The 13,053-nt window shown below is 44.3% G+C and overlaps 2 protein-coding genes across 25 annotated transcripts in view; one reads left to right on the top strand and one right to left on the bottom strand.

Moving 5' to 3' along the window:
• TUBGCP4 (tubulin gamma complex component 4) overlaps window positions 1-10,661 on the top strand; it is a 58,536-nt gene extending 47,875 nt beyond the window's left edge. For 5 of the 13 annotated variants that reach the window (XR_010120850.1, XR_010120849.1, XR_010120848.1 and 2 more), the window contains exons 18-19: window positions 1,286-3,107; window positions 8,691-10,661. The gene's annotated coding sequence lies outside the window, so the exon portion shown is untranslated. Of the gene's footprint in view, window positions 1-1,285; window positions 3,108-3,793; window positions 4,931-8,690 lie in introns of those variants that run through there. The other 8 variants (XR_010120846.1, XR_010120847.1, XR_010120842.1 and 5 more) reach the window with 8 other exon arrangements.
• TP53BP1 (tumor protein p53 binding protein 1) overlaps window positions 1-13,053 on the bottom strand; it is a 113,746-nt gene that overhangs the window by 8,691 nt on the left and 92,002 nt on the right. For 6 of the 12 annotated variants that reach the window (XR_008657798.2, XM_063639541.1, XM_055278934.2 and 3 more), the window contains 6 exons: window positions 10,087-10,358; window positions 9,257-9,406; window positions 8,532-8,962; window positions 4,474-4,665; window positions 3,854-4,069; window positions 1,369-1,584 (listed from right to left, as the gene is read on the bottom strand). Coding sequence is in view for 11 of the 12 variants with exons in the window: in XM_063639541.1 (XP_063495611.1) it covers window positions 1,369-1,584; window positions 3,854-4,069; window positions 4,474-4,665; window positions 8,532-8,962; window positions 9,257-9,406; window positions 10,087-10,358 (1,477 nt within the window). In the remaining variant the exon portion in view is untranslated. Of the gene's footprint in view, window positions 1-1,368; window positions 1,585-2,279; window positions 2,367-3,853; window positions 4,070-4,473; window positions 4,666-8,531; window positions 8,963-9,256; window positions 9,407-10,086; window positions 10,359-13,053 lie in introns of those variants that run through there. The other 6 variants (XM_055278935.2, XM_063639543.1, XM_063639542.1 and 3 more) reach the window with 4 other exon arrangements.

Here is a 13,053-nt window from a genome sequence, read left to right as displayed (position 1 = left end):
ATGAGTAGAGCTTATTACATCTCACACAGGCACACGGATTTTAATGATACTGGACAGCCTGCATCTCATACCAGTCAGCTTTCTTGACTATGCTGAACCAAGCAACAAACAAAACATTTATAGAGCTGCCTTGTGAAGTCCTGGTTTTGAGTCCAGCAATATTGTAAAAGGGGGAAAAAAAAAAAAACCCATGACCACGATCACTGTTTTAATGCCATGACACACCTCTATGCAGAATCCTCAAAAGACTCCCAATTTTCCTGTCCAGGAAACTCTTCAAATACCTTATTCCCACTGTGCCTATCTGATTGTTTGACAAGCTAAGTGTTGCAAACACTTAACCTTGAAATCCCACCACACCACATCTACTCACTCCCACAGCCCAACTCTCCCAAACCAAAGCCTGTCCCTGATCATCCCTTCCATGTCCTTGTACATATCTACACATGGCTGCAGTCAGTGAGATATAGTTTTGGTTAATTAGGAAAGAGTCATCCACACACCTGAAATGCCAACCCTCACAGATGTCCAGTGGTGCAAATTATGACAACCATGTTGCCTAATTCAATTCCCTCTTGCAAGACAACATTAGTCAGAACTCTAACTTGTATAACATCATTCCATCTGGACCTTTAGCCTTTACAGACACATTTAGATACTGCTGTCAGTCACTTATTTATAGTGTATACATTTATATCTGCTCATTCCCTCTCCTAGATCACACATTTTTCAGACCTCTCCCCACTGCAGCCTTCATTCAAAAACTAACAGACAACACAGAAATAAATGCAATGTACAGATTTAATTTAAGGTTAAAGAGAGGTACAAGAGTTGAAAAGACCTAGAAGCTGTTTCTTTGCAATCACCCTGAGGAACCAGGCACCCCACAGTCCCAGTCTTAGACCTCAGGAGAATGAACCTTACCCTCCACGTGGGTTTGCTCTAGCAGATGCCCACAGAACACAAATGGGGAAGATGGCAGGGCATTCAGACCTGATTGACTTGGATGGTTGCAGTAGGCTAAAATGACAGAGCTCTAGTCCCAGGTTTGTCATTATTGTGGACAAAAAAAAAAAAAAAAACATTTAACCTTTAACCTCTCTAAACTTGTTGCTTCATCCATAAAACAGATAAGATCTATCTCCCATCTGCCTCACAGAATTGTTTTCAGGAACCACTCACTGAGAGGAATTTTATGAAAACAGTCTAGAAACTGTTAAAAAGCAGGAGTAATTTCTATGACCAAGATCCCAGTTGCTATTTGCCTTGCCTCCTCTACATACAGCAGGGGGACCACCAGCTCATAAGTGACTGGAAAAGAAAGAAGTGCCTATGTGTCAGAGCTCCCGGGGCTTCCTAAGGCCTTACCCTCCTCTTCCTCACTGCTTCCTGCAGGACCATCTGGCAGTTTGGAGCGGCTGGCCAACTTGTCACTGGATGTGGCCATGGTAAGGAGGAATGCATAGCCCAGAAACAAGGTCTTGTTGAGAGGCAAAGGCCCTCTCTGCTCTTCCAGGGCAGAGGGTTCACCGGTATTGTCTCCACTCTCACAGGGGCTCACAAACTCTCCTGCCCCCACTGCACCTGGGAAGGACAGGGGCACAGTTACTAGAGGGATATACACACCATTGCCTCAGCAAAAGCCTTAATACCAAAAGGCCCCAGCACCAAGCATGACCTGATGGGCAGGCACTGTCCTGATGAACTTATCTGAGCCAGAAACCAAAGACCATTCCAATGGCCAACCATTCTAAATGGCCAACAGCCTAGGATAAAATTTATAACAGAGAAATTTACATATTTAAATTTTACACAGTCATGATAATGTATACAGTGTTTTCATAAATGAAAATTAACCAAGTATTGTTTTCATATAGCCACACCAAATACTTCTGAGGTCATCTGAAGAAAGAGGTGGTTCTAATACAAAGAAATAGTAGGTGAGAGTGAAAACTGTTTGGAAATCTTCAGCCCACTTTCTGTGTCCCGTGCTCTGATTTCCCCCAGGGTATGAGATATTTTGAAGCAGTCTTTAGAAAAAAAAAACAAACCCAACACTTTTTTATTATCAAGAAATGCCCCTTGTAGATAGATCCTCCCACCCCATCACTGACCTTCACCAGAATGGTGCAGAGAATACTTGGTAATAAAGTGTTTTTACACATAGATGGTGCCACATCAAAATAGCCTGCCTCAACTGAATTAGTTTTCAACACCTGGGTAAGTAAGTGAACCAGCCAGCCAGAACACCCATGCCAAGAGTGCCCCAATAAGTCCTTGAGAAAAAAAACAGATACCTGACCTGGAGAAGCTGAATCGTAGGTTCATTAGGAGGCTAAGATGACAGACAGGTCATGCATGCCTCTCTAAAATAAAACCAGGAGCAAGAAAACAGTCTCAGAGGCAATATGATGTTATATGAACGAGGCTGGAATTAGAAGTGAAGACCACCAAAGTTTGAATCCTGGCTTACTTTGTCATCTTGGGAAAGTTAGCCAACTTTTCTGTGCCTCAAAGTCTTCAACTGGAAAACTCATTCTAGCACCTATACTTCTTAGGGATTATATGTGAGGTGTTATGTGTGAAGTACTGAGCGCTATGCCTCATACAGTGAATATTCAATAAAGATTAACTATTGTTTTTAAATACCCTGAAACACAGCAGCAGTTGGGTAGATAAGGAGATGACACAATTCAAAGACATAGGAAACAAAAGGAGCTCTGGTGCCAGGACAATGTAACAATCAATGGAGTTTCATCAGTTTGCTAGCCTGAGAAAGTTCCAAAAGGGAATAGACTGATTTTACCTCTGTAATCTCCTGAACCCATAGCAGCTGGGCCTGGGTCACAGTAGGGACTCAATGAACAACAGATGGAATGAACTCCTTTCTTAATTATTGAATGCTAGGGACTGGAAAGGAGTTGTTTCGGGGATAATGGGGAGAGGGAAGAGCACATTGAAATATGATCTTTTTCTTTTTTTTTGATGGAGTCTCACTCTGTCACCCAGGATGGAGTGCCGTGGCGTGATCTCTGCTCACTGCAACCTCCGCCTCCCAGGTTCAAGTGATTCTACTGCCTCAGCCTCCCGAGAAGCTGGGACTACAGGTATGTGCCACCACTCATAGCTAATTTTTTTGTATTTTTAGTAGAGATGGGGTTTTGCCAGGTTGGCCAGGGTGGTCTTGAACTCCTGACCTCAAGTGATGCCTCAACCTCGACCTCCCAAAGTGCTGGGACTACAGGCGTGAGCCACCACGCCCAGCCATGTTTCAACAGGAAGTCTGAGAAAGCTAGAGGGCCCAAGCACAAAAGAGAGGGGAGCAGAATTTCCAGGAAGAAGATGGTGCAGGCAAAGAGAAATTACACCTATTTTGAATCTGCTTACATTTCAATACTTCTCCTTTCCCTCCTAGAACCCACACAGTAGTCAAAGAATGGTGTGATCAAGTCCTGGCCTTCTTTTTTTTTTTTTTTTTTTTCTGGAGACCAAGTTTCACTCTTGTTGCCCAGGCTGGAGTGCAATGGTGCAATTTCGGCTCACTGCAACCTCCGCCTTCCTGGGTTCAAGCGATTCTCCCACCTCAGCCTCCCCAGTAGCTGGGATTACAGGCACCTGCCACCACACTCGCCTAATTCTGGCCTTGCTATCTACCCGCACTAGAGTCTGTAGGGGATGGGGGAGGAGGGATACAGTGAGCTGTCCCTGAATATCACCTGTGGGCTTGGGCAGGACCCCGACTTTATAACAGGACAGAAGGGCCACTGCCACATATTAAGCTCCATTTTTCCAGCAGCTGACCCTGCATTCTGCCATGTTCTGAAGGAAGAATGAGGCAAAAAGGAGCACTTACCAGGTTTGACGGTGGCAGACTTGCGACCTCGCTTGGCAGGGGACCGTTCCTCTTCAGAAGTGATAAGTTTTCTTTTGCCTGAGAGAACTCCCATGGAGGCACGAGGACTTTCTGTGATCTTTCGGGTAGGGGTTGTGCTGCTGCTACTGGAGGCAGTAGGGGTGGCTGGGGAGCTGACGTTACTGCGCCGTTTCCGCTTCCCTTCCACCAAATTGTCTACGGCAGGATAAGCCAAACAGGTTGGTCAAATTCTACGGTATGAGGCCCTGAACTCCAAGAAGCTGGGCAGACCCTGATTCAGCTACCACAGTGTTCCTTCCCCCACTTTCCATGAGGCCAAGAAGCTTCTTTTTAAGGTCATATTTTTTTATCTAGTCTTTGCCATGACTGAAATGTGTTTAGTCCCCTATAGAACTGAGGAGGCCAGAAAAACCCTAAGGACTTTCTGTTTGTTACTAAGAAGGAAACAGATAAGGCAGTAGCTCTACAAAATGACAGCTCATCACCATCTGAGAAGCCACACATAAGAATAATAAAAGTTAGGGAAACGTTACCGACAGGTCCAGAATCTCCTCCGCCCACTGTAAGCAGAACAAGAGCCCAAAAGCAGCTGTTCTTACCTAAGCTGATATCTGCTGCCTTTGTGAGAGGTGCTACTGCCTCATAGGGGCCAAGCCCATACTGCTCTCTCAGTCTGTTTCCTTGCTCCAAGGACAGGATGACAGCCATTCGCTTATACCACTTTCTTTGGCCTTCTTTTTCAATGCTGTAGTACAGTTCCCCAGACTCCTTCCTATGTCCTTTCACCACTCCTGGGGGGCGGAAAGCATAAAAGAAGCTTGCTTTTGTCTTAGGCTCCTTAGCACCCTCTCACAAGGGCTCTGCAAAGCAGGCCTGAGTTAGGGAATTTAGAGATCCAACAGTGGACTGAAGTTAGGACTTAACAAAATTCCAGTTGTCAATCCCAAACAGTAACACTTAGGATATATGTAGCTACTACACTGGGATTAGGACAAGGAAAGTTTCTTGACAGAAGGTAGCCTTTAGTTATAAAATAAAGCTTCCCAAAGACAGCCATTATGGATTGCTGGTGGTTCAAATGATTTCCATGAAGTGAAATGGCATGTGGTTTCCTAACAATTCCATTGTAACTTCTAAACCTTTCCTTCCTGGTTCCCTGGGAGGCTGAGTAGTAAGTCTTGAGTTAAGCTGCAGGTGAAAAATGACATCATTCTAAGAGAGACAGCATGTGTGTGTTTTCTGTGTGTGTAGCAAAATTAGAGAGCAAAGAAAGGAAAAAACAGATCCTGCCTCTCCTACCTAATCTTCCTCTCTATTATCTACTTTCCTGCTCTGATTCAAAACCTGATAAGGCCTTTATGTTAGAAGGAACAAAATGTGGGATGTAAAAGGAAACTAAGCTAGAATTCAGGAGACCCGAGCCTAGGACTAATTCTGCTGCCACCAAGCTGTGTGATCTTGGGCAGGACCCATTACTAAGCCTGTGAAAAAGAACACTTCTTCCTATCAATGAATAAACAATTTACAACACACACACATACTATAGCTATAGATATACACACACACACACACGCGCACACACATATACAATACAAAAACAAGGCATTACTATGAATATTTTTTCATTCCTATAAACAGAAGGGGCCAATTTCTTCTCACCCATTAGCCTACGCTTGAATGAAGAGCTAAAAGAAACTCAGAGCCTACCCCACCCAAGGAAAATAATACAGAGAAAGCAAGCCTTGGTTCTCTATCGATTCTGTGGAATCACTCCCTTTTCCCTTACTTGTTCATCTCCTAGCTTAAATCTCTATCCCCAAACTAAGTCACAAAGACCCCCTCAAAAACACAAAGAAGCCCAAGGTCAACAATATACTTCACACTAATGAAGAGCTACTAGAACTAGAAGTAGTCTAGTGCTGACATGAGCAAACGGCCTCAAGAAATGGGACACAGAATCCCCATACCTTGATGCCACAGTTCACTCTTGTTACAGAACTCTGTCTTTAAAAGGCCAAATATGAACCCCTAAGAGTAGCTTTACACCTGAAAGAAGAACGAATGCATTTGATACATACAAACTGTGAGTCACAATAAAAGACCCCAATCCATGTGCTACTCCCAACTGATCCCATATATAGCTAACAATGTTATCCAGAACTAGAAGGTGAAGTGGCCCATTTAATAATGAACAAAGGGCAAACAACAATTACTCAGAGGATTCCAAATACAAGAGAAGCCTGGATGGACTCCAATAGAAAGCCATTTTTCCAGCCGGGAGCAGTGGCTCACTACTGTAATCCCAGCACTTTGGGAGGCTGAGGTGGGTGGATTGCTTGAGGTCAGGAATTCAACACCAGCCTGACCAAGATGGTAAAACCCTGTCTCTACTAAAAATACAAAGATTAACCAGGTGTTGTGGCAGGGACCTGTAATCCCAGCTACTTGGGAGGCTGAGGCAGGAGAATCACTTGAACCCCAGAGGCGGAGGTTGCAGTGAGCTGAGATCGTGCCACTGCACTCCAGCCTGGGCGACAGAGCAAGGCTCTGTTTAAAAAAAAAAAAAAAATCCATTTTTTGGCTGGGCATGGTGGCTCACATCTGTAATCCCAGCACTTTGGGAGGCTGAGACAGGCAGATAAGTTGAGGTTGGGAGTTCGAGACCAGCCTGGACAACGTGGCAAAACCCCATCTCTACGAAAAACACACAAAAAAATTAGCCAGGTGTGGTGGTGCGTGCCTGTAATCCCAGCTACTCGGGAGGCTGAGGCACAAGAATCACTTGAACCCGGGAGGCAGAGGTTGCAGTGAGCCGAGATCACGCCACTGCACTCCAGCCTAGGAGGCAGAGTGAAACTGTGTCTCAAAAAAAAAAAAAAAAAAAAAGAAAGCCATTTTTCCCCATTATATCCCAATCTATGTTCAAAAAGTCCTCAGAAAGATGTTTTTAAATGACAAACTCAACACAAATAGGTATCTTCAAATTATTTCCACAGAAAGGAGACAATATATTCAAAGAACTAGCACATGAAATAACAACAAGCATAACCACAAGCATAAACCTCTCACTATCACCAATATTACCTACTTCAAAAATAAAAAGGCACTGTTCTTCAAACCAGAGAATAAGTGGTAGATGTGCAGTCATACAGACACAGCACTAAAAACTTCTCCCTAAGCAAAAATATCTCAATATCACCTACCGGGTTCCAATCAAAGCAGGTAGTTAAGCTGTAAAAAAGAAGAGAGTATGGAAAGGGAAAAACACTAACTTTAAAGTGGAGAAGGCCACCAGGCCTTCTCTTGCAGTGGCTCACGCCTGCAAACCCAGCATTTTGGGAGGCCAACGCAGGTAGATCACCTGAGCTCAGGAGTTTGAGACCAGCCTGGCCAATATGGCGAAACGCCGTCTCCACTAAAAATACAAAAATTAGCCAGGTGTAGTGGGGCACACCTGTAATCCTAGCTACTCGGGAGACTGAGGCAGGAGAATCACTTGTACCTGGAAGCTAGAGGTTGCAGTGAGCCTAGATTGTGCCACTGCACTCTAGCCTGGGAAACAGAGTGAGTGAGACTGTCTCAAAAAAAAGTGAAGAAATCTGGCAAATACAACCTTAACCAGTGATGAAGATTAACATCCTGCATCAATGAGGTCATGTGGATACATCGCAAACCTTCCCAGGTCCTTATATGGTAACATGAGAAGGGCATTTCACCTCTGTGGCATATTTTTTTTAAGAGACAGGGTCTCACTGTTTCCCAGGCTGGAGTGCAGTGTCATGATCATAGCTCACTGCGGACTCAAACTCCTGAGCTTAAGCAATCTGCCTGCCTCTCCTCCTGAGTAGCTACAACAACAAGCATGTGCCCCCATGCCCAGCTAATTTATGTTCCTTCTTATTTTTTTTTTTTTTTTTGAGAGACAGGGTCTCACTATGTTTCAGGCTGGTCTCAAACTCCTGACCTCAAGTGATCCCCCTACTTTGGCCTCCCAAAGTGCTAGAATTACAGGCATGAGCTACCACACCCAGCCATCTGTGTGGCATTATTTTTAAAATATCCCATAACTCTAGTCTAATGAGAAAATATTAGACAAATCCAAATTGAGGGACATTCTACAAAATACCTGACCAGGACTCCCCAAAACTGTCAAGGTCATGAAAAACAAAAGACTGAGAAATTGCCACAAATCAGAGCAGACCGAAGGGTATGTGATGACTAAATGCAATGTTGGATGCTGGAAGAGAAAAAGGACGTGATGGAAAAGCTAGTGAAATCCAAATAAAGTCTAAAGTTTTGTGAATAGTAATACACCAAGGTTGGATTTTTAATTTTGAAAAACGTCCCATGCTAACACCAGATGTCAACAATAGGGAAAGCTGGATGAGGGGTATACAGGAACTCTCTGTACTAGCAGTACTCTGTACTTCACAAATTTTCTGTAAATCATCTAAAATATTCCAAAGTAAGTTTATTCAAAAACAAATGAACAAACAGAAAAGTCAGTGGCAAGAGTAACCAATTTTGTAGGAATGAAATTTCTGACTTTAGGGACACCGGAAAAGTACCAAGTAATGTCTTGGTAATTACTAACATAACAGAGTATTATTGCCCCAAGGCACAAAAAAATCTCTACAAACTCTGCTTCTTTCATTACCTGCACTGAAATACTCATCCTCCGAGAGGGCCGTCACTTCAGTGTCCAGCGGGATGGGGTCACATAACAGAATGTCTTTGCCCAACACATCACATTCGTACCCATCATCAAAGAGCAATTTATACTTCCCAGCTCCGACATCTCGTGTGATTTTCCCAGAGTAAAAGTAGCCATTGGATGACCACTTGGCTACAACACGGAGCCCTACAAAGCTATTTCCTGGAGAGGAGGCATCTAAGCCATCAGAAGGGCCAGCAGCAGCCTGGAAAGGAATTTCTGGAGAGTCGCTACGACGCAAAGCACCAGCACCCACATCTGTTCGTCTGGTGGAGTCTGGCACTCGGGGCACAACACGGCTGAAGGATTTATCATCTGGTGACAAGTTAGGTGAAATGTCCTCTATGCCCAAGGGGCCAGGCACAGATGTTTCTCTAAAGAGAGATAAGGGATAGGAGAAGCCGGTGAGAACAAGAACACAGAAGTATGTATCTACCAATTTTTCCACTCCTTTGTCCATGGGTCTCCTCAGCCCATTCTTTGAAAACCCCATCACAGGCATGAGCCTGGTCTCTCTGTGGCCTCACTCTGATCCCTGCCCACTCCCCAGTCAGTATGGGCCCCTCTTCTCCCTCCTGACACCCCACAAACTCTCTACTCCCCTCTCTTCCATTCCCTTGTTTTCTGAACAAGTAATAGACTAAGCATATCTTACACTACCCAGGTACCTGGTTCCAGTGGTCCGAGAAGGTGGGCGGCCCCTTCGCCCACGCCCACGAGGCGTGACTGGAGCCTTCCCTCCCTGTCTGATGCCAAGGCCTGCATCACCATCCTCCTCACATACTGGCGTCCCTGTCTGACTGACCCCTTTTCTAGGACTAGAGAATGAAGACAAGTTAGTCTGATAGCACATGCTACTGAATCTTTTCTTCACAAAGTCTCCCCTTGGCCCTCAGACTACATGACAGGCCTACATGTGCTGAGCCTTTGGGGAGCAGGAAGCTGGTTCACACACCCACCACCAAAATCTCATCCAGGGAGTGGGGAGTGTAGGATAATAAGTAAAGGACATTCTCCTTCATGTAAGTCTATTCCCTCTGACAAAGCTTCCTACCGCTGCTGCAAAAACAGCACACCCCATTTCTGCTATGCCTTCTCCTCTACTTTAGGCTCTGGACACCTGCAAAGAATAACAAAAAGCTAGGGGATGCATTAAGTTGGGGCTACTATCCCAAACTTCCTGTACTCTCAACTAAATCACATAAAGGCTGTGGTAGAAGCATGTGCCCACCAGATGATAAATTCCCGAAAGTCCCCTCCCCTGTTACCTACATTTTCTCAGGGGCTGCTTTGCCATTGAAATCTACCTGCCACAGGGCTCCACCCTACTTCCCATGCAAACCCAAAACAGGAAGAGGCCAAATAGTAAGGAGGGGAAGTTTATTTATCTTTAATGGAGGATGGGGGATTTCCCATTACTCCCCTTTTTCTGTGATATTAAAATGTCAGCAACCCTGCCCCTGCTGTGGCTCTCTCTCTCTGGAGACCCTGTCTGCACCTCAGTTTTCCTGGGCCTCCTCGGGAGCTGGGTAAGGCAAAATCTGCGGGTTCTGTCCCGCTGGTTTTCCCTTTAAGTGGTCCGGCTCCTTTCCCTGAGCTTCCACTGCTGTGCATAGCTGAGAGGCTTGTCCCACTTGATGTGCGATGTAAGCTGGATGCCTTGGAGGAGAAGGAGCTGATATCCCCCAGGTCACCTGAGGAGCCCCCAGTCTGTGAAGGGGAAACTTCAGTTTCACACTCCTGACACTCTACAATTGGCTCTTCAGTCTCCTGCAAGGAAAAAATAGATACAGAAGATAAAAGATGCCATAATAACACAATGCTAATATGATGGTTGGAAAATCCTACAGATGGCACAAAATTATAATTCAAAAAGGTGAGAATCAGGAGACTTTCTGGAATAATGGGAATGTTCTGTATCTGTTTTGAGTAGTGGTTACATAAAATTTTCAAAAGCCACTGAACTGAACATTTAGGATCTGTTCTTTTTTTTTTTTTCTCCCCCTGGTGATTCTGAGAAGAATTGTTCATTCTAATGGGACTATATTGTATCTCAATAAAATATAAAATAAAGATGGTACTATATTGGTAAGAAAGAGTTTATCTTTTTATTGGATAAGTTCACAACCTCTGGCTACCAGCAAAGATTCTAACCCAGAAGACAGCAGTAAATTCTTATCTGAGAGAAGACAGGGAAGGAGGTAGGCAGGTGAGAGGAGAAAATGAGTGGTCAGGAGCCCTTCTAGGTACTTCATTAACAGTGAAAAGCATTACATGTTTTGACATTAGTTATTTTACATTACCTTTCAATAACTGATCAAGGCAATAGAAAAGTATATGCAAAAATAGGCTAAAAGGGGTCAGGTGTGGTGGCTCACACCTGTAATCCCAGCACTTTGGGAGACCAAGGCAGAAGGATTGCTTGAGTCCAGGAGTTTGAGACCACCCCAGGCAACATAGTGAGAACAGGTCTCCATATGAAAATAAAACTATTAGCCAGGTGTGGGAGTGCACACCTGTAGTCCCAGCTACTTGGGAGGCTGAGGTGGGAGGATCACCTGAGCTTGGAAGTCAAGGCTGCAGTGAGCCGGGATCATGCCACTGCACTCCAGCCTAGGCAATAGCGTGAGACCCTGTCTCAAAAAAAACAAAAAAGGCTAAAATAGTATTACCATCTGGAAAAATGAAGGACAAAAAAGTTATAAGTATCTATAGACTACAAGAAAGTCAAACTGGCTTTATCTCGGATGCCTACTTTGATAAATTGGTAGTAGTTGCCTAGTGCTCAGTTTTAAGAAGCCTTCCGGAGGCTAAATCCCAGACTTAGTGGGAAAAGATTCTAAGACCAGTCAGCAACGTTCACTATGGGCACAGCATAGAGAAATTATAGCATGAGTATAACACATCTGCCTTCCTAGTTTAGAATGTTCACACAATATTATATTAATTGCCAGAGAGGATATGGAGATATATAAGATAGATCCTTCCCTCATAGAGTTTAGAATTCCTTTTGGGAGGCCAGGCATGGTGGCTCACGCCTGTAATCCCAGCACTTTGGGAGGCAGAGGCAGGTGGATCACTTGAGGTCAGGAGTTCAAGACCAGTCTGGCCATCATGGTGAAACCCCATCTCTACTAAAACAATACAAAAAAAATAGCCGGAGGCCGGGCGCGGTGGCTCACGCCTGTAATCCCAGCACTTTGGGAGGCCGAGACGGGCGGATCACGAGGTCAGGAGATCGAGACCCTCCTGGCTAACACAGTGAAACCTCGTCTCTACTAAAAATACAAAAAATTAGCCGGGCGCGGTGGCAGGCGCCTGTAGTCCCAGCTACTTGGGAGGCTGAGGCAGGAGAATGGCGTGAACCTGGGAGGCGGAGCTTGCAGTGAGCTGAGGTCGGGCCACTGCACTCCAGCCTGGGCGACAGAGCAAGACTCCGTCTCAAAAAAAAAAAAAAAAAAAAAAAAAAAAAAATAGCCGGGCATGGTGGCACACTCTTGTACTCCCAGGTACTCAAAAAGCTGAGGCAAGAGAATCACTTGTGAACCTGGGAGATGGAGCTTGCAGTGAGCTAAGATTGTGCCACTGCACTCCAGCCTGGACAACAGAGTAAGACTCCACCTCAAAAAAAAAAAAAAAAAAAAAAGAGAATACCCATGTGGAGACAGTATATAATGACACACATACATATACATTTAGATAATACTATAAAATGATTAAATAATTATCTCTGATCCCTCCCTTCTTGAAAATCTCTCCTCCTTTAAAATCCATAAAAGTAATTTCCTCTTTCTTTCAGTCTACCTTTTTGGCTACTTCTATTTATGCTTCTTTGGGTTCCTCTTTCTCTGTGTGTTCCTTTAAAATCGGTATTTCCCAGGACTCTGTTTTTATTCCTTTTCTCACTCTCACATGCTTTCCCTGGTCAGTCTCACCACACTCATCCTTACCTATCTACCAAGAATACAATGATGACTCAGCTTATACAAATTTCTACTAGTCTTCCCCTTGGATTTACCACAAACACTTGAAATTCAACAGATCCAAAACAATCTGTGATCTTCCCTCCATTTCTCTGCCTTCAGTGAATGAATCCTAGATATCCCCAGTGCATCTCACATCTCCTACAGCTCTTTCTAGCAGAGACTGGTTTCTTTCAGCCGAACCTCCATTCAAGAATTTTGAGATGAGATACCTCCTTGCTCCCCATTGCCATTTACAGACCATTTCTATTTCCCTACCTCCTCTCCTTCAAAACCACTATTTGCCATTTTCTTAAAACTATCTTCACCCCTTCCCTAGTTGTTATCCACTAACATTCTCTAAATCACCCTCTCTCATGCATGAAGACCTAAGCTTCATAGCCTCTCTACCTTCCCCATTCCTACTTCTCTCATCATTCTCAGTGGCCTATTTTAACCTGATACACTTCTGTTTCCACATCTGCAAAATGAGAATAATAGCT

Source organism: Symphalangus syndactylus, chromosome 5, assembly GCF_028878055.3.
Source record: "Symphalangus syndactylus isolate Jambi chromosome 5, NHGRI_mSymSyn1-v2.1_pri, whole genome shotgun sequence".
Classification (NCBI taxonomy): domain Eukaryota; kingdom Metazoa; phylum Chordata; class Mammalia; order Primates; family Hylobatidae; genus Symphalangus; species Symphalangus syndactylus.
Note: the sequence above shows the minus strand (reverse complement) of the source record. Positions and strands in the feature narration are given on the sequence as shown.